General features: G+C 52.8%; 1 protein-coding gene across 5 annotated transcripts in view; it reads left to right on the top strand.

Moving 5' to 3' along the window:
• CRISPLD2 (cysteine rich secretory protein LCCL domain containing 2) overlaps window positions 1–19,982 on the top strand; it is a 123,714-nt gene that overhangs the window by 66,100 nt on the left and 37,632 nt on the right. For 2 of the 5 annotated variants that reach the window (XM_025860469.2, XM_025860468.2), the window contains exon 15: window positions 4,104–4,359. The exons of 1 other annotated variant lie outside the window; for it this stretch is intronic. In XM_025860469.2, the coding sequence (XP_025716254.1) occupies window positions 4,104–4,239 (136 nt within the window). In that variant the 3' untranslated portion in view covers window positions 4,240–4,359. Of the gene's footprint in view, window positions 1–4,103; window positions 4,360–4,736; window positions 7,249–12,617; window positions 13,133–19,982 lie in introns of those variants that run through there. 2 more of the 5 variants (XM_025860470.2, XM_025860471.2) reach the window with 2 other exon arrangements.

The following is a 19,982-nucleotide window of genomic DNA, read 5'->3' on the forward strand; positions in this document are numbered from 1 at the left end:
CCCTAAAATCTTAATTTTAAGAAACTTCAAGAAGATAATTTCAGGAGATTACGGTCACTGAAAATCCCACACCCAGTGTCAACATTCTGGTGTGTTTCCTTCCAGATTTTTTTCTGTTCACCAACACCTTCTTTCTTGTTTTTGTTTTTACCCAAAAGGGACCAGACTCTGTGTATTGTTAGGTTAACTGGTTTTTCCAGTCAGTGACCACTTGAATGTGCTCCCAGGCCACGACCCAGGTAGCCACACCAATGTTTCAGTGGCTGCATCTTCTTCCCTTGTGTGGACAGACACACATCTGTTGACAGACATCCGGGCTAGGTTTTTTGTTTGTTTTTTGCTTTGCTGAGATAAACAACACAGCAGAGAACATCTTTGCACAAGCCCGTGTACTTTCCCAACAGTTTCTTAAGATAACTTCCTTTTAGTAGATTGGTCACAGCGCCGGACGGTCTCTCTCCACGGGGCAGTGAGCTTGCTCCGGGTTAGATCTGCCCCCAGCGGTTTCTTTGGCAGCAAGAATGAAAGCCCCTTCCCTCACCGTGCAAGGTCACAGTGGATACAGTCCTTCCCCGTCCCACCACCCTCTCGATGTGTTGTCCCTCCCTGAGACCCTTCACTGGCTCTCCTCTCCATTCCGGGGACTTGCTGAGACCGGGGCCTTTGCACCCATTGTCACCTGATCCTGAATCCCCCACCCCCAGCTGCTAGGTGGGGGGTCCCCTGGTCATTAGCCTGACACACAGCTGCTGCCTCCCCATGCTGTTCTGGTCCCATCACCTTGCATCCCTCACCCCTGCCCTGCTCCAGTCCCATGACCCTGGTCCCATCACCCTGCATCCCTCACCCCGCATCCCTCACCCCTGCCCTGCTCCGGTCCCATTGCTCTGGTCCCATGACTCTGCATCCCTCACCCCTGCCCTGCTCTGGTCCCATTACTCTGGTCCCTTGACTGCATCCCTCACCCCCACCCTGCTCCGGTCCCATGACCCTGGTCCCATCACCTTGCATCCCTCACCCCTGCCCTGCTCCAGTCCCATTACTCTGGTTCCATGACTCTGCATCCCTCACCCTTGCCCTGCTCTGGTCCCATTACTCTGGTCCTATGACTGCATCCCTCACCCCTGCCCTGCTCTGGCCCCATTACTCTGGTCCCATGACTCTGCATCCCTCACCCCTGCCCTGCTCTGGTCCCATTACTCTGGTCCCATGACTGCATCCCTCACACCTGCCCTGCCCCGGTCCCATTATTCTGCATCCCTCACACCTGCCCTGCCCCGGTCCCATTACTCTGGTCCCATTATTCTGCATCCCTCACCCCTGCCCTGACCCAGTCCCCTTTCCCTGTGTGGTTTTACTACCAGGACCTGTCACTCTCTGAGATGGTCTCTTACCCATATTTAGCTGTTATCTCTCACTCCCAGTCTAAGGTCTGTGAAAGCAAGAACCTCATCAGTTCTGTTAACCCCATGTCCCCAACACACAGCCCAGCGCCCAGCACATAGTAGGTGCTCAGCTGCACACCGGTTGAATGACAGACAAATTGCTGAGTTCAGAAATTGGTTCAGAACTCATTGAATGATTTTTTTCAAAACTTTTTATGAAAATTATTTAAACCCTTTATTAAAATGGTTCAATGCCTTTTATGGAAATTGCCCGGAAATGCCATGCCAACGGACACTCCCTTCTTCTGTGTGTGATAGTTACAACCAACCCAAGGAGAGAGTTGGGACCAGAGGGCGAGGCTTAGGAATGGCGGGTGGGAAGGCTGGCTTACAGTTTATCAATCACACCCACTCTTCGTCAAACACGCACAGCCGCCGACTCGGCCAGCAGGACCGGGGCTCAGTCTGCGCTTGAGGTACAAACAAATGGGGACCCACCCGAAGGCCTTTTCGAGTAGCCCAATCCCAGAGGAATTCTCCGCCTGACACAGTGGATGAGACTGACACTTGTCACATCGACACCCTCGGTGGTGTCAGCACGCTGGTCTGATGTGTTAAGAAATATTCACCCCGTTCTGCAGGGTCTGCTTTTTGCCTCTGAGGTGGATGGGCTGCTCAGTGGGGATGCTTCATAGGTACCTTGGGGCATTTGTCCGGATGACAGCCTGACTGGCCATCTCATCCCTGGGTTATTTGAGGCCCTGTGATGGGGAGAAGCCACTGCCTCGTCTCTAGAATTTACAATAGTAAGTCAGAGACACAAACCTTGGTATTTTCCCCAGTGTGGCTTGCCCACCGTGAGGAGTAGACGAGAACCTTGTGGCTCTGGGTGGCTCTCCCAGACTGTTCATTCAGGCAGAGAATCTGGGGAAATCTTGCAGCCCAAAGGCCTGAGGAGGGCCCTGGAACTTGAGCTTTCCAGAAACCAGCAGGGCAGCCGGGGTAACCCCAGCCCCGGCACGGCCACTCCCTCCGTCCGCGGTCTGGTGGGGAGCTGTGGGTGCAGAGGCCGGCGGCCCAGCATTCTGCTCTGTCTGGACGCCTGGCTCTTGCTCACGGCCCCATCTCGCCAAGTGCTCCCATCTGATACACGTTTCAAAAGTTCAGTCCCAGGGTAGCCAGAAGCAAGGAGCTGCCGTGGGGAGAGGGGGAAAACAACCAGGAATTCCAAGCAGCCTGCTTCCCAAGGATTGCTACCCTTCCCGAGCCGTCTGAGAGGGCAAAGGCCATCTGTCTGGTCCGGCAGTTTCAGCTGGAGGGGAGACTCTTACAGGAAATCATGCTTAAATCAAGGCTCGGCTGTTAATCTTATGCTCAAACTCATTCATAATGAGCAAAATGCAAGTGAAAACTCTGTGTGGATGCCATGCCCCGCTCTTGAATGGCTGAGCTCCAAAAGCTGGATACCACGCCGGGCTGGCGAGCTCGTGGGCTGCCCTGGCTGCCTCACGTGCTGTTGATAGGACTTGTCCATTGGTGGGGCCCTCGTGGAGGGCAGTCTGGCAAGCTGTCCAGATCACAAACACGTGTGTCCTGTGATCCAGCCATACCACTCCTTGGGGCCGATCTGCAGGTGCTGTCATATGTGTGTGGAAAGTCCCAAGGACAAGACTGTGCTCTGTAGCATTGTTTGCAATAGCAAAATCTTAGGAGCTACTAGAGCTCCATGAATAGGGACCCAGTTAGCTCTGTTGGAATACTTTAAAAATAATAGGATACTGTGCTGCTGAATACAAAGCATGGGGAGGCTCTTTGTGTACCGCAAGCTGTGAGCCTCACAACGGGGGCTGGCGAAGATGCAGAGCCCCCACAAGCCCCTCGCTTGCGGCTGGTGGGGAGATAAGATGGGGCAGCTACTTTGGAAAACAGTTGGGCAGCTTTTTAAAAAGGCGAACATGCGTTTCACCTATGGACCCAGCGGTGCCACTATATATCCAAAAGAAAAACGTGTCCCTACAAGCGTGTGCCCACAAATGTTCCCAGCAGCATTTTTCATAGATGCCCAAAGTGGAGAGAATCTATATATCCATCAGCTGGGGAAGGACTAAAGAAAACGTGGGCTGTCCCTGTGATGGCATATTATTCAGCCATAAAAAGGAAGGAAGTACGGATCACGCTGCCAAATGGGATAAGCCTCAGAACCATCCTGCTGAGCGAAAGAAGCCAGGCGCTCAGGCTGCATATCGTATGATCCCATTCACGTGAAATGTCCAGGACAGGCTGATCTGCACGGACAGAAGTTGCCGGGGCCAGTGGGAGGGGAATGGATTAAAACTGGGCGTGAACAGTCTTTTGGGGGTGATTCTAATCATCTAAAACTGGTTTGAGGAGGTGACTGAACAACCCTATAAAATCACTAAAAATCACTGGATCGTACAGTTTAAAAAGGGTGAATTTCATGGCATGTTATACCTCAGTAGAGCTGGGGTTTCTTAATTTTTATTTATGTATTTATGTATCGAGTGTGCACGCGCTGGGGTGGGGAGGGGCAGAGGGAGCGAGAGAGAATCTCAAGCAGACTCCATGCTCAGTGCGGAGCCTGACACAGGGCTCGCTCCCACAACCCTGAGATCATGACCTGAGCCGAAATCGAGAGTTGGCCACTCGACCGACCCACCCAGGTGCCCCATCAGCAGAGCTATTTTTTTTTTTTTAAAGCCCTCAGTTAGCCGAAGGCCTTAACTCCTGCCTTGAGAGAATGACTATTACCAGCTGTGTGACCTTGGGTAGCTGTGTGACCTTGGGTAGTAAGTCCTTGCTTTCTACTGCTGCTGTTTTCTCACCTGCAAAATGAGGTCACGGATGGCACCCACCACGCGACGAAGGTGAAAAGGCGTGTACACAGTGCTTTGCGCGGTGCTCGGCGCGGTGTCCTGGCCCCGTCGGCGTGTGCTGTTTCAGTTAACCGCGGCTCAGCCAGTCAGCCAGATGGCCACCGTGGAGGTCGACAGGTGGTAGCCAATGCCAAGCAGAGGCCTCGGAGGGTGCACTTGGTTCAGACGGACTGGGGCCGGCGAAACCCAGATGGAGCTCAAAGAAAAGAACTTCACAGCCCAGCCTGACCCAGATTCAGACCCAGGCCCGTTTGCAAAGAGAATGGAATTTGCCGGCTCTTCCTGGCCCTGGGGACAGGAGCTGTGTTTCCAGCAGCCACGGGGAGGTGTCCCTCTGTCCCTCGGCCACGATTCTCCCAGCTCGGGGACAGGGGCACCCCGCTCTCCCTTCCCAGAGCCAGTTCTGTAGAAGACCCTTCTGATCTTTCAGTAATGTGCCCTCTGCCTTCTTTTTCAGCTTGAGGACCCCTCGAGACGGAAAGGCCTTCCGGATCTTTGCTGTCAGGCAGTGAATTTCCAGCGCCGGGGAGAAGGGGGCATGCATCTTCAAGAGGGCTTCAGGGTTTTGCTTTTTATTTTTGTCATTTGGGGGGTGGGTGGGCCGGGGATATAGAGAGGCAGGAAACTTCCTTTGAATGGCGTTCGGTGTCACACCCTTTGTGCCTTTGTCTCGAACCACATGGAGAAACAGCGTCCCGGCCGGACAGCTGGTGACTGGTCCTGCTGAGGCCGAGGGTCTCCATTTGTGCGCCCACTCTGCGCGGACAGTGACCAAGGCGTTCCTCCCTGGTGCTTCTCGGTGGGCGGCGGGGAGAGGGTCCCAGGCCCTTGGAGATGGCGGGATTTGGAGCCCACGCCGGGGAGGCACGCAGGGGCGGGAAGAGGTAGAGTGAGCGCCTGCAAGGCGAGCTTCAGGAATGGAGTAGAAGGTGGTTATTTAAAAACTTTGAAAACACAGTCCATCCCTACCAATGGAGAAAAATGGGTGTAATGTTTGCTGGTCAGACACATGGGCTGGAACCAGGGGGCTGGGGGAGTGAGGCCCGGGCCTTGCCCTGCCCCCTCCCTTGCCAGCACCCCGCCTCCAGCAGGCTGGTTCTGTAGACAGCAGTGCTGGTTTATTTAGAGTTCCACAGTAACTCCAGAGATTTATCTTGTCTTTGTCTTCCCTTTGTCCACGTGGCCCGTCTGTTTGCTGCCGTGACCTTTGGTCTCCTTGAGGACAAATGAACCAGGATCCTTTCTTTGCCCCCTCCCCGTGCGGCTCCTGGCCCAGCCCAGACTGGTTTATGCATCACCTTCCCCACCAGGGTCTTTGCTTTGCAAGCAGTTCTGTTGGCAACCCCCCCCCCTTTTTTTTCTCAACTCTTAGTGTCTGTTGGTTCCACTGAGGTGTCTACAAACAGCCGAAGGAGGGCTGTTTTGTTGCTGCTTTTAAAAAGCGACAATGAAATACGCAGAGTCCCCATGCATCGGATGACCTAGTTTTTAGCAGTGGGAGGAATGGATTACTGAGTACATTCCTCGCCCAGGTTAGCAGCTCTGGGAAGAAGAACAGTTTGTGGTTATGAAACCAGCCTGCGGTGCAATAGCAAGAGATGGTAACACTCTAGAAGGATTTCTCTTCCTGTTTTTGTGGAACAATTCTTGCCAAATCCTCCTCGGGCTCCGAGGAGCGCGGTGCTCTCTGGGTCCCAGTTTATAAAAGTTCTTCATGAGCCCAGACCAGAAACCCACAGTGAAATAAAATAACTTTTTGTAAATAGCATTGCTTTGCAGAAGGTAAAATTCTACCCTCCGCCACGAGGCTGGCTGATCTCTCACTTTTGTGAACGCCGGGTTTACATTTGATTTCACCCTTCGTCAAGATATTTCAAAGGCAAAGGAACTAGCAGAGGGTTTAAAAAAAAAAAAAAAAAAAACCAAACAAAGCAAAACCAAGATGGTCCGGACAAGGAAGTCTACCTGGGGAAGTAAGCTTGATGTGTTGCCGAGAGTATCCCTCCCTCGTGCACACACTGGAGGTAAATAGCTTCCTTCCTCCACCTTTAGGAATTGGGTAAGAGCAGCGCTACCCTTAGCTCAACGGAGCTGAACTTAGCAGAGCTGTTTTTCCTTCGTGCACTGTGGGCTCGTAGTAATTCATAGGTTTTGACGATTCAGCCCTAAATGTCAGAGCACAAGAATTTGGTCAGCCTGTCAGTTATGTGTCTCATGACAGCCCAAAGATCTGAGTACTTGGAAATTTCTGGATCCTAGGTGTTGTGCTGCTGGACGCTTACTTCCTCAGCCCCTGCTCTGCCACCAGCCTTTTGTGGTCTGTGGCTTTGTTGGGACTGCAGGGTTGGGGTTTTTAGAATTCGTGACTGTCCAGGGGCTCTTCCCGGAAGCATCCTTCCCATGGGAGAATCTGAAACGTCTGGTGTGAGCGGACCCCATCACGTTCGACTCGAGTCCCCCGGTTGCTGGATGCCTCAGTAACTGGCCGGTCTCATGGGATCGGCAGTCCTCACCCAGAGCCAGAACTCGCTCTCCTCTCCATACTTACCAACATTTTGCAACTGGAACCATTTTTCTTCTGAAAATGGAAACAAGGCTGCAAAGTCTAACCCCCTGTGATTAGAGACCACCTCTCATTTTGTGTGTTAACAGGACCCATCGTGCCATCGGCATGTAACCCACATAGAAAGATGACAAATCAGGCCAACACTGTTTCTGGGTCTCCCGCCCCCAAAATGAAAAGTTCTTGTTTCCTTCAGATTTCTGCCCCATCACGTTCTGGTTTTTTATATTGTCTGTAGGCTCACTCAGCCCGCAGCTTACATGTGTGCTTTTTTCTATGAAAAATGATGTATTTTACTACTTCCTATGTACAAAAGTTTATTGTAAATTTGTGTGTGTGTGTGTGTGCTTTGCATGAACAGGGACCACGTTGCTGTTGTTTCAATAAAACTGGTTTGATTTCTAAAGTGTTTCTGTGATGTATCTTTTTTTGGACAAATCTGAACAGTTTGTGAAATAAAACGTTTAAAACCCCCCTCAAGACTCTTGGCTGTCTTACTTTCGGAACTTCTATCAGGAGCGCCACGCTGAAGCAGGGAGATGCCAACCCCTGCAGTATTTTCTGGCGCCTCGGGGAAACCTCCCTCCGAGAGGCAGGAAGAGATGAAGAGATGTCGCTTAATGTGTGCAGACTACGTATGGATGGGGTGGGGGCGGGGAGCTTGTCAAAATGCAGATTCTGGGGGCGCCCAGGTGGCTCAGTCAGTTGAGCATCTGACTCTTGATGTTGGCTCAGGTCACGATCTTAGGGTTGTGAGATCGAGCCCTGCATCAGACTCTGTGCTGGACATGGAGTCAGCTTGAGATTTTCTCCCTGTCTGCCCCTCCCCTGCTCACACACGCTCTCTCTCTCCCTCTCTCTCTCAAAAAAAAGGAAAGAAAAAATATAGATTCTGGTCCAGCGACTCTGGGCGGGGGCACTGGAGTCTGCATCTCTCATGAGCTCCTAGTGACGTGCATGCTGCTGGCCCCCGAGAACATACCGTGTGTGTCAGCGAGGAGTCTGCTCGGGTGCCCGCAACAAAGCAGCTCAGACCTGGCGGCTTCCACAACAGAGATTTACTCCCTCCCAGTTCTAGAGGCTGGAAGTCCAAGATCAAGGTGGCAGCAGGGTCGGTCTCTCCCGAGGCCTCGCTCCTTGCTTGCCGACGGCCACCTTCTCCCTGAGTCCTGGGCTCTGGGCAAGCACCCCTAGTCCTACTGGGTCAAGGCCTCACCCTTGTGACCCCCGTTGAACCTTAATTAACTCCTTAGAGGTCCTGTCTCCAAATATCGTCACGTTAGGAGTTAGGGCTTCCACATCTGAACCTGGGGAGGGGGGGACATCAGCCTGCTTTGGTGATTGCCGCCATATGTTCCCGTGTGTCCCAAGCCGCTGTAGCCATGGGGGGAGGTACAGGGGCTTGGCTGATCTTTACGTCTCACCATCAATGCTTCAGCCCTTTGCGTTCTCAGCACCCTACTTATGTTCTTTCCGTTGGTGGTGGAGATAGCTTTTCTCTGTAATGTGTATACCCAGGCTTTGAACATGTGGATTTAAAAATATTGCATGAGCACTTACGCAGCTGGATTGCAAAAATCACAGACATTGGATAATAACTGATGTCTGGTTCACACTGGTTTCTGACAAGTACATGGTCAAGTCCACGGAAATGACCCTGTTGGCAGCTCCCCGCAGGGCATTGGGGGGGGGGCCTCTCCTGCCACCCCTACCCCAGATCTGCAGGCTTTTCCTCCTGCAGCTGATTTGGTCCCTTTTATTTCGGATATGATATTTTTCCATCCTAGAATGCCCATCTGGTTCTTTTCCTAATTTTCTAATTCTCCATGAAATTTCTTTTTTTTCCATTTATTTTGAAGATATTTTCCTTTATGACTTCAGCATAGATACGTCAGCTAATTCCTATGTCTGGGTCATTGTGGGATCGCTCACCGTTGATTGCCTTTTCTCTTGAGCCGGAGTCGACACACTTTTTCTTAAAGGACCCAACCAGTAAATATTTTAGGATCATGAGCCATAGCATCTCTCTCATGAAGCCTCAACCAAGTGTTTGTGGTTTGAAGGCAGCCATAGATAGGCATAAATGGATGAGCGTGAGTGTGTTCCAGTAAAATTTAATTTTTTTTTTTTTGAGAGAGTGCAAGTGGCGGGGGGCAGAGGGAGAGGGAGAGAGAATCTTATGGAGGCTCCACACCCAGCATGGAGACCGACACGGGGCTCCATCTCACGACCCTGAGTTCATGCCCTGAGCTGAAACCAAGAGTCGGACACTGAACCGACAGAACCACCTAGGCGCCCATAAAACTTCATTTTTAAAAGCAGATGGCCAGCCTGCAAAGCATCATTTGCTGACCCCTTCTCTTGAGTATGGACATTTTAAAAACATTTCTTTGTGTGTCTAGTAATTTCAGATTGTGTCTTGGACATTGTGTTAATGCATCATGGAGACTAGATGGTTATTCTTTGAGCAGGAAATTAACTTGTCTGGACTCAGATTCTGGACACTGCCCCCCTGCAATGTCTGGCAGCTGAAATCGTTCAGGTTTTGTTGGTCTTTGCTGCTCTGCTTGGAGTCTGCTCTCTGCATGCCTGGTTCACGGGTCAGCGAGAGACTCGGACGCTCCCCTCCTGCGGCTCGCTCCTTTCTGGGGTTTCCCCTCTCCTTTCTAGATGCTATGCCTTCTGGTTCTTTAAGACTTCAGGCTCTTAGCAGACATTTACCCAACACTGCATGGTGCTGGCTGGGCCTGTCCTCAGGCAAAAAGTTGAAAAATGTATGAGACTCATGCGGTGCTATCCCCTTTCCTCCAAACGTTGACTCCTGCATCCCCACCTGTCTGCTTCTCTTGATAAGCATCAGGGAGTTGTATTTTACATTTTTTTTGGAGGTCATGGTCTCCATGTATAGGATGGTTGGTTGGACTGTAGCCCTTCTGCCATTACTGGAAGCAGAACCCCCGAGTCTGTGACTTAGAAATAGTTTTCCCAGATGTCTTGGCCAATAAATCTCAACTTATACCCCCATTGGTCTGGATTGGGTTCCACAGCCACTCCCAGCTGTAAAGGAGTTTGGAGATATGTGTATTTTTAACCATGCACAATGTAGCTCCTCCTGGAAAGGGGGTCTTACTGAGGGAGAAGGAGGGAAGAGGCCTTGAGCGAGCAAGGGGCAGCCCTCCTGGGAATTTATCACAGGTGCATTAAGTTCTTGGGGCCACCGTAACAAATGGCCACAAATCTGGCAGCTTAAACAACTGAAGTTTATTCTTTCACAGTTCTAGGGGCCATTAATCTGCACTCTAGATATGGGCAGGGCTGCACCCCCCTCTAAAGGCTCTAGGGAAGAATCCTTCCTTGCCTCTTCCGGGTTCTGGTGGCTGCAGACATTCCTTGGCTTGTGAGCACATCCCTCCAGTCTCTGCCCCATCTTCACATGTCCTTCTCCCAGTCATAGATTTAGGGCCACCCTAAATCCAGGATGATTCCATCTCAAGCTCCCTAACTAATTATATCTGCACAGGCCCTAGTTCAAAATAAGGTCACATTTGGGGGTTCCAGGAGGTCATGAATTTAGGGGGACACTATTCAACCCAATCCAACAGATAGAAACCTATCCTGCAGGCTGAGTAACGGTAGCTATTGGGCATCTTATCTCTCTGGACACCTTGCTGGTAGATGCACTGCTGCTCCCTCTTTGGGATTTTGCTGGAGCCCCTTTGTAGCTCTTCTCCATCAGAGCCGTGCTCCCGGGATTGCTGAGTAGTGTGGCTTCAATGTCTAGTCTCTGCTCTATCCGCTTTTTCCTCTTCAGCTTGTCTTGGCTTGAACCTTTGATATGACACTTCTGAGGGCCAGGAGAGGAACCTGGAGCCAGCGGGTCTGGATTCCAATCCTGGCTCTACCACTTATGATCTGAGAGACCTCGAACAGGTTACTGAAGCTCTCTGTACCTCAGTTTCTTCAAATGTAAACTGGGGATGATGATAGGGTTGTTCTGAGACTTAAACACGTTAACATAATTTTTTTTTTTAGATTTTGTTTATTTATTAGAGAGAGAGAGAGAACACAAGCAGGGGGAGCTGCAGAGGGAGAGGGAGAAGCAGGCTCCCCGCTGAGCAGGTAGCCTGGCATGGGACTCGATCCCAGGACCCTGAGATCACAACCTGAGCTGAAGACAGACGCTTAACCAACTGAGCCACCCAGGTGTCCTTAACATCATTTTTTAAAAAAGTGTTTGGAAGCCTGGCACATAATTAAAGCTTTATACATAGTAGTTGTTACTGCAACAAATACCATTCTTTTAACAAATGTGTTGTGCTTCCCCAGATTTTTTTCCCCCTCTAAAACCCTCCCCTGGGCCTTCTGGCAGCAGTCCCCACCATCCTGGCTTCTACCTCAGGGAAGGGAGGCCCCAGAGGGTCAGTTTTGGCTTTTAAATTTCTAGACAGACTTTTCTGTTTGTTTTATAGCTTTTTATTTTTACATAATTTCAGACTTGTGGAGAAGTTTCAAGAATGTTACCAGAATTCCCACATAGCCTCCACTCGGATTCCCCAGACGTGAATTAACATATACCGCATTTGCTGGATCCTTTTTTTTTCCTCAATTCTTTAAGAGGAAGTTGCAGACACGAGACCCTCTTTGTCTCTAAACACAGTTGTGTGTATTTCCTCAGAATAAGGGCATTCTCTTACTCAGAAGGAGAGATTTCCTTACATAAATCCTGGTATATTTATCTCAATTGGGAAATTAAAGTGGGTACATTCTATGACCAAATCTACAGATAGAGACCTTGCTCAGATTGCGCCCACCGTCCCAGGAATGTCCCTGCGGTAACAGAAACTCTCAAATCACGAGTCTTCTTCAGCCTCCATGTCTTTTTAGTATCCTTGACTCTGGACAAGCACCTCCCTGTATCTTCACCTTTTGTGATGTTTTAAAATTATTGGCCAGGGGCGCCTGGGTGGCTCAGTCATTAAGCGTCTGCCTTTGGCTCAGGTCATGGTCCCAGGGTCCTGGGATCGAGCCCTGCATCGGGCTCCCTGCTCAGCGGGAAGCCTGCTTCCCCCTCTCCCTCTCCCCCTGCTTGTGTTCCCTTTCTCACTGCGTATCTCTCTGTCAAATAAATAAATAAAATCTTTTAAAAAAATAAAGATTATTGGCCAAATATTTTGTAGAGCGTCCCTCCCATTGGGTTTGTTGGGTGTGTCTTCATTAGGAGATTCTGGTTAGACATTCTGGGCAGGAATCTCCCACAAGTGGTGCTGTCCCTATCTGGAGGGGGGGGTTGTGGGAGGCACCCGTCTGTTCGTGATCTTGCCATGGATGTCAGCTTTGATCACTTGGTAAAGGTGGTGTCTGCCACGTTTCTCCACTGCCAAGGTCTTTTTTTTTTTTTTTTTGGTAATAATTATCTTGGGGGAGACAAAGGTTGAGGCTATGTAAATATCCCATTACCCATGAAACCTTCACTCACTAGTTTTTGGCTCCATTGATAATTCTCTCCTGAAACAAGTATTCTGGGGTGGCTGTCAAATGGAAACTTTTCTGATTACCCTCTGCCTTCCACCTTTATTAGTTGGCACAACCCTGGCACGTCCCCTCTTCATTTACTCACACACACAAATGTTGTATTTTCTGTTTTATAAATAAGTTATATATTTGTACATACTTTGTATATGATGTCCATACATTAATACCTGCACACACACATTGGTATGGCTGATTCTAGCATCATGCAGGGGATCACACCACTGTATACATTTTCTGTTTCAGTGCTCGCCCCTCCCAGACTGGGGCAGAGGGAGCTGGGCCAGCTGCTTCTGAGCGCCTTTGACATGAGCCCCATCAGCTCTGGCACAACATGTTTCCTGGCTCATCCTGTACTTTCCTCTCCCCAACCCTGGAATCAGTCACTTCTCCAAGGAGCCCTGGTTCCTTTTAGTGGAGATTATATCTAAACAGACGCAAAACTCTCTGGCAGAGAAAACTGATTGAAGGAAAGGATGCTTGTATCTCAAAAGCCACATCTCAGGGACTGCACAACAGATCTGGGGAGAGTCTGGTTCTTTGCCTTCCCGAGCTCTCCAGATGACAGGAGAGCAGCCTAAAGCCGGGTGCCGGCCATCGTCTGCAGGGCTCCCCAACCCATGAGGTGGAGCCCTCTCTTCCTGGAGAGGCTTAGAAGCATCTGATGCCCACTTCCCCAGACTCCCTTGCAGCTAGGGTACACACAAGTGGCATGCCTCTGATACTTGGAACTAGGAGCCCCTGATTCAAGGAAGTTGGTGTCCAGAGTTCTTCTCTCAGAGCAACAGTGGGAGCTTTGGGAGCAGTGGGTAGGGATGACGGATTTAAAGAAAATGAAATATAATAATAACAATAAAATACTGTGTGGAACCTACTTTTACTAAAATATTATTCGTTTATCTGCAACTCCAATCGGACTGGGTCTCCTGTGTTTTATCTGGCAACCTTAGGTGTGGGGCTGACAGGAGAGTCCAGGCTCCCACCCCGGGGGCTGCATGCCCACGCTCAGCCACCCAGCAGGGGGGGGTCCCACCAGACCAGTTTTGTGGTGTGATTTTGGAGGCTGTTTCCGGCTGCAGAACCTCCCCACCTGGTCCTCCAGCCCTCCCTGAGATCCTGTGGTACCCTCACTGTTCTCATAACAAATCCCTTTTCTGTTTAAATGAGTGCAGAGCACTGGGAACAGCCACCTCTGCCCATCTCTTGTGCTGAAGCCAGGTGGGGAAGAGGGGAGGAAGCCCCCAGATCGGTCTGGGAAACCAGAGAGTAGAATGGGCTTGTCTCCTGCTTCCTTCCAGAACTTGCAGGATTCCCCAGCCCATAGGCTGAACCAACCATCCATCCTTCCTTCCTTCTGTCCATCCATTATCCTTCCCTCCTTCCTTCCTCCCTTCCATCCTCCATCCATCCATCCATCCATCCATCCATCCATCTGATGATTATTGAGCACCTCCTGTGTGTTAGGCACTGTTCTAGGTCCTAGAAGTACCACAAATGACAAAACAGACACAGATGCGTGGTCTCCCACGTGGAGCTTACATTTGGGTGGGGGTGGAGTGTGTGGGGGGGTGGCCAGCAGGAAACAGGGGGGCACATTAACCATCTTCTGTGTCAGGTGTAAAAACTGCTATGAGAAAAAGAACCCAGACAAAGGAGGCTGGGAGCGCCAGAGGCAGAGGTGGTTGATACGTTCAACAGGGTGCTCAGGGAAGGTGAGGTCAGGTCTTTGTAAAGGGAGGATGGAGGTGTGGGAGGAGCCAGAGGGTGTCAGAGGGAGTGTGCCTGGCCCCAGGGAACCCAGGAGGGCAGCATGGAAGGAGAGGTGACAGAGGGGCGGGTGAGGGCAGCCATCAGGCCTTGGGGAGGACTTGGGCTTCCAGTCCAAGGAACTGGGGAGTGATGGGAGGGCTCTAGGCTGAGGAGAGATGGGCCCTGACTTCCATTTCTCAAGGAGTGGGAGCTCAGGGAGGGGTCAGAGGGCACTCAGAATGAACTGATTTAAATCAGAAACAAAACCAGGGTGCTTTTTGCAGAATGGCCAGTTTTCTTCTGAGTTTGTCAGCTATTGGGGTGGGGTGGGGAGGTGGGAAGCTCGAGAGCTAAAGGTCAAGGTTCACCATAGAGAAATAAAAGTGTGCCTTTTCTTGCAACCTGGGCGTGTGCCTCGAAAACTCCTGGTGGATGGTTCAGGTGCCTCCTCACGTGTATTCCTCGTCACGGGCCTGCGAGGCAGGTGCCGGCGTCCCCGTTGCCGGCGAGCAAGCCGAGGCCCGGTGAGGCGGAGTGCCTTGCTAGGCCCCCGGGGCCACCCCAGGCCGCCTTCCCCGTGGAGCGCCTCCCTTGTCAAGCTTCCTTCCAGCCTCAGTTGCCCCTGGCTCGCCTTCGCCTTCTGTGGGGCTTTGAAAATCAAGATGGAAATTACCAGGAGCCCAGCCGGCCGTTCCACCCGCCTGCCCCGCTCCACCCTCCCTGTTCGGGTTGGCCTGGAAACAGCCCGCCCTGGCCAAATGGGTCAATTGAGAAGGAAGCGTTTGCTGGTGGGCGTGGACGTGTGTTAACTTGGTTTTGCCCAAAAAATAAGGTGGTCTTGTCATGCGGGGGTGCGGGGGGAGCGCAGCAGTGCACAGACAGCCGGCAGGTCCCAGAGCGCCCCAGGCCGAGGTCCACGAGGACCGTGCTCCTCCCCTGGCCGACCCAGGCCGGACCTGGAGCATGCATCGTGGTCAAGAGCCACCTTCGCTGGCTCCCAAGGCCGCTGGGATGACCTGCCCACTTCCGGAGGAGGTTGGCAGCGCCACGAGACGTCTGATCCCAAATGGAAAATTGAAACCACGATTCTCCGTCACTGCAGCCATTTGTCACTGGACAAGGACGCATATAAACAGCTTAATTGGAACCAGACCACCTTTCTCCCCCTCCTTCCACTCCTTCCCAGGGCCTCCCCTGCTCACTTGGGGAAGGGAGCGAACGGTGCAAGGTCAAAACAAAGGGCCTGTCTGCTACTCTTCTCTGAGTCGAGCCTGCTAACCCACCCCACCCGGTCTCGCAACAGCCCCCTGCCCATTTGTCCAGGAAGAAGCTGAGGCTGGACTTCCATCATTTGGCCAGGAAATGCAGGCAAGGCGCAGAACCAAGATCCCGGCCAAGCCTCCCCAGAGACCCAGCTGCCCTTTGTGAACGTGGCAGTCGGGCTTGCCAGGGACCAACACACCTGCGCTGTGTCCCCGGGCCCCCCTGCCTTGTTGGGTGTGCTCAGCCTCAGTTCCCCCCCCCCGCCCCCCCGAGCCCCAGTGGGGAACCTCCCTGCCTCGGAGACTCGTCACATGGCTGATAAGTGCCAGAGCTGGGCTTCACCCCCACGCGGCATGACCCCTCTGAGACTCAATTTCCCTCACTGTCTCAAAGCTCAGTGCGCTGCCTTCTGAAGATGCTATCCCCACGTCCCAAGCTTGTGCCATCAGCACTCTCTTTTCATCCAACATCATCAGAGGGGGTGCTGACTGAAGAGTTAGTAGCCCGTGGGTTAGAGCCCCGGGATGGCCCCTTCTAGCTGGGTGACCCTGGGCACGCTCCTTAACCTTAACCTCTCTGTGCCTGCTTCCGTGTCTGTCCCAGGGGGGCAGGAATAGCATCTGCCTCATACAGTGGTGACGGGAATTCTGAGTGTGTGGGAAGTGCTTACGACAGCACGTGGCCACGTGCATGCTGCCGATTCATCATAGCAAAGCCCTGCACATGTGGTTGCTAACATTACGGTAATACACGAAGAGTCGTAAAAATAGCGGTGCGACAATGAGCACAATACCAGTAACTGATGAGCGTGCGAGCAGGTGAGCGTCAGCCGGGTTCTACCTTCCGGGGTGTGCAGGCCCGTGTGGGCGCCCGGGGGCGCGTGCCTGTGCGTGCAGGTGCGTGTGAGTAAAGGGAGAGCCCGGAGGGAAGGAAGTGGGAGACTCGTGAACACATCCCCTGTGACTGAGCCACTGTCCCCAGAAGCGGGGTGACGCAGCTGCAGCTTGGAGATGAAACCAGTGAGTGAAACCAGACAGCCAGTGTGTTCCAGAAAGCTCCCTGTGTCACGTGTTCGCGCTGGCCACGGTTCCCAGCTCTTCACAAATAAGAACGCATCAGTCCTCATGACAATCCCATGAGGTGGGTACCGTCTTTATCTCCGTTTCACGGGTAAGGAGACTTTGCCACAGAGAGGGTAGGCGACTTAGCCCAGGTCACACAGCCTGGAGGAGTCAGGTGAGGAGCATGCCCCTCACTGGGGGGCCATGCAACCCTCACCCAAGAGCCCAAGAGCTTGTGTCCGCCACCCATCAGAACCACACGACAGGAGTGAGTGCTGACCGGATGTGGGGGCATCAACTTCATCACGCACTTAATCCTCCAAACTTGGCTCAGAATGGCTGGCCTAGTTTCCAACTCGTGGGTCCAAACAAGAAACACATTCTTCAGAACCAACAAGTCAAGAAAGACAAAGACAGGCCAAAGGACTGTTCCAAATGAGGAGGACGAGGGAGACTGGGCCCCTCGACCCGGTCCTCGGGCTGGGTGATCACGGGAGGCTGAAGACGCCGTCATGCTCTGACAGCCGGACGTCCCCGTGAGACGTTCGGCGTCCCGACGTGGATCGTGCTATTGTGGGTAAGGGATTTAGGAACAGGAGGGACCGGTGTCTGCCCTTCACTCTCGAATGGGATGTGAATAAACACGCACACACACAGAAAGTGCTGCGGCTATGGGACAAATGCAAACAACTGGTGAATCTGGGCGAAGGGTGCACGGGAATTCCCTGTATTATTCTTGCAACTTTTCTGTAAGTTTGAAATTATACCAAAATAAGAAGTTGCAGAATACAATAATGAAGCACGACGCCAAAAAAGGCACCGAATCCTTGTCATCACAGGTGCGTTCTGGAGGGCGCCTGGGTGGCTCAGTTGGTTGAGCGACTACCTTCGGCTCAGGTCATGATCCTGGAGTCCCGGGATCGAGTCCCGCATCGGGCTCCCTGCTCGGCGGGGAGTCTGCTTCTCCCTCTGACCCTCCCCCCTCTCATGTGCTCTCTCTCATTCTCTCTCTCTCAAATAAATAAATAAAATCTTTAAAAAAGACAAAAACAAAAACAAGTGCATTCTGGAGCTCTCACTCGGGCACGGACGTCCCCAGCGGGGAGGCACATCTGTACTTTCTCAGCCCGCCTGCTGGACATCCTCACACTCAGGTGGGCATCCTGGTGCTCAGAGTGTCCGAGAGGCTGCAGGTGCCCCATATACCCCCGCCTCGTCCCCGCAGCTCCAGTGGAAACAAAAGCATCTCCTGTGTGCCGGGCCCTGGAGTTGACCCCAGCGGCCCCGTGTTCAGTGAGACAGACCCGCCCCTGCCCTCCAAGGACCAGCAGACACAAGACAGGGATGAGGAGGCTCCAAGGCGGAGGTGCCGGTGCTGAGGGGGACCTGCTGGTCTAGGGCAGGGTGGGAGTTGCAAAGCCTTCTGGGTGGGAATAGTTGTGCAGGAGAGGGAAAGCTAGGGGAGGAGGGAAGCGGGCGACGTGTATCCCGGCAGCTGTGTGCAATGGGTACTATTAGCCCTTTTTATAGGTGGGAAAACAGGCTCCAAGTGTGTAATTCCCTCGCCCGTGGTCTCGGGGCTGGGATGGGGCGGCCGTGGGATTCGCACCTGAACGCTGCCACCCCCCCTTCCTGTAAGAAGGAGGGGTGACATCTACAGGGAGATGGAGCCCACTAGTGCCCAGCGCAGGGGGCACTGGGCCCAGGGCTCCACCCTCAACCTGCCCTCTCGACTCTGGTCTCCTACCTGCCGGAGCCACTCAGACGTCCTGGGAGCGGGGAGCACAGCAGGTGTTGACCTGCAGGTTGGGGAATCTGGGTGTGGCCTGGCCCGGCTCCGTGGCGTGTAAGCCCCGGATGGTGAGGCTAAGCCTCCCTGGTCTTGTCTCTCGAACAGACACTGATAGTGCGCAGAGCCTTGGCTGAGTGCTCGACAAGCGTTCTAACGGCAGCGGTGTTGAGCAGAGTGACGATCGTTTCGAGACTGAAACACTTCATCATTCTCTCCATTTGTGGCCCAGATGCGACGCAACTGGGTCCAGATCTTACTGTTTGGTCCTCTCCTTTCCTTTCAGACTGTGTGGGTTTGTTTTTCCTCCTGTTGCTTTGCCAAAAGCCAGAGTAACAAACCTCACCACCTGCCACTTGGTAAGAGGAGCAGTATTATTTTTTTTTTTTTAACACTGATTGCAGCAGGAAACCCTGAGATGGGGGCAGCGATGGGTCCCGGCTTGGGACAGCCTCACACTCTCCACATGTCACCCCACAGTGGCCTCTTCCTGTGTCATTTCGGACACTGGCCCCGGAGGCCCCATGACCTAGCCCCCAAGTATAGCCAAGGAGAGGGGGCTTAGAGGCTGGCCACCTGGAAGAGACCAGCAGTTTCCTTGTTGGGCTGGACCTGTGGCCTCAGGCGGCCCCGGCAGCTGTCTTTCAGAATGACCCCAGGTGGGGTCAACTGTGGGTGTGCACGCACGCACATGCACACACGCGTGCGTGCACGCACAGATGGGGGCCCCAGGCAGCTCACTCATTGATAACGACAGCCAGTGATTGGTGTAGTCATGGGACAGACAACTGTGTCTCCAAACCGAGCCAGGAGCAAGAACAGCGCGGCGGGGCTCCCCTTGGAAGCCGGATACCCTCCCACTCCCAGGAGCAGGGAGCGCACAGAAGCCAGCGGGGATTCGGGGGACCACTGTCTCCAGTCTCCGCTTCCTGCTGAGCTGTGTCCCCAGAATCCACTAGACCAAGCACCAGATCTGTCTCCCTGATAAGAAAATCGGGGTGATCATGCCATCCTCAGCAGTTAGGGTGGCAAACACCTAAATTTTGTGGGTATGAAGAGCGATCACCTGTTGCTTGGTGATCACTAATCCCAAATTCTCCCGAGAAGGCAAGGTTGAAGAAAGCAGCCATGCCCCCACCATGTGAATTACAACGCCACACGAACACTGTGTTTATGGACCCTGCTGAGTGTTGGCATTCATTCCATCCACGGTGCGTTTTCAGAGTGTGTGCTCTCTGTACGGACAGAGTGGTTCCCAGAGGCACCGTGACGGGGGAGGGCAGAGGGCGGGCCCACAGACACCCACAAGCACAGTGGTGGGTGGCACGTGGTGCCACGGGGGGCCGTTTGTGTGTGCAGACAGGGAAGCCTCCTGGAGGAGGAGTCTGGTCTAGATCCCAGGAGCAATGAGCTACAGACATTGAAGCGTCAGTCTTGGAGTGGGGGGAGGCTTGGTGATACGATCAGATTTGCATTTTGAAAGCATGTTCCAGCGACAGTGTGGAAGGCGGATTGTTGGCATCAGGGATGGAATCCAGAAAACAAGTGGGTGGCCATTGCCCAGCCCCGGGGAGAGGGCAAAGCCAAGTATTTCTAAGGTGCTCCCCTCTGTGTCTGAGCCGGGCAGCAGGCAACGTGGGGTGGTGGCCATGGGGGTGCAGAGAAGTGGGTGTGTTGAGAGAGATTGGGGTGGCAGCACGACAGGACTCGGGGTACACGGGGTTTGGGGAGTGGAGGAAATAGGGTCAA

The sequence above is a fragment of the Callorhinus ursinus genome, unplaced genomic scaffold, assembly GCF_003265705.2.
Source record: "Callorhinus ursinus isolate GAN/ISIS: 27379988/994484 unplaced genomic scaffold, GSC_fseal_2.0 scaffold46, whole genome shotgun sequence".
NCBI classification, from domain to species: Eukaryota; Metazoa; Chordata; class Mammalia; order Carnivora; family Otariidae; genus Callorhinus; species Callorhinus ursinus.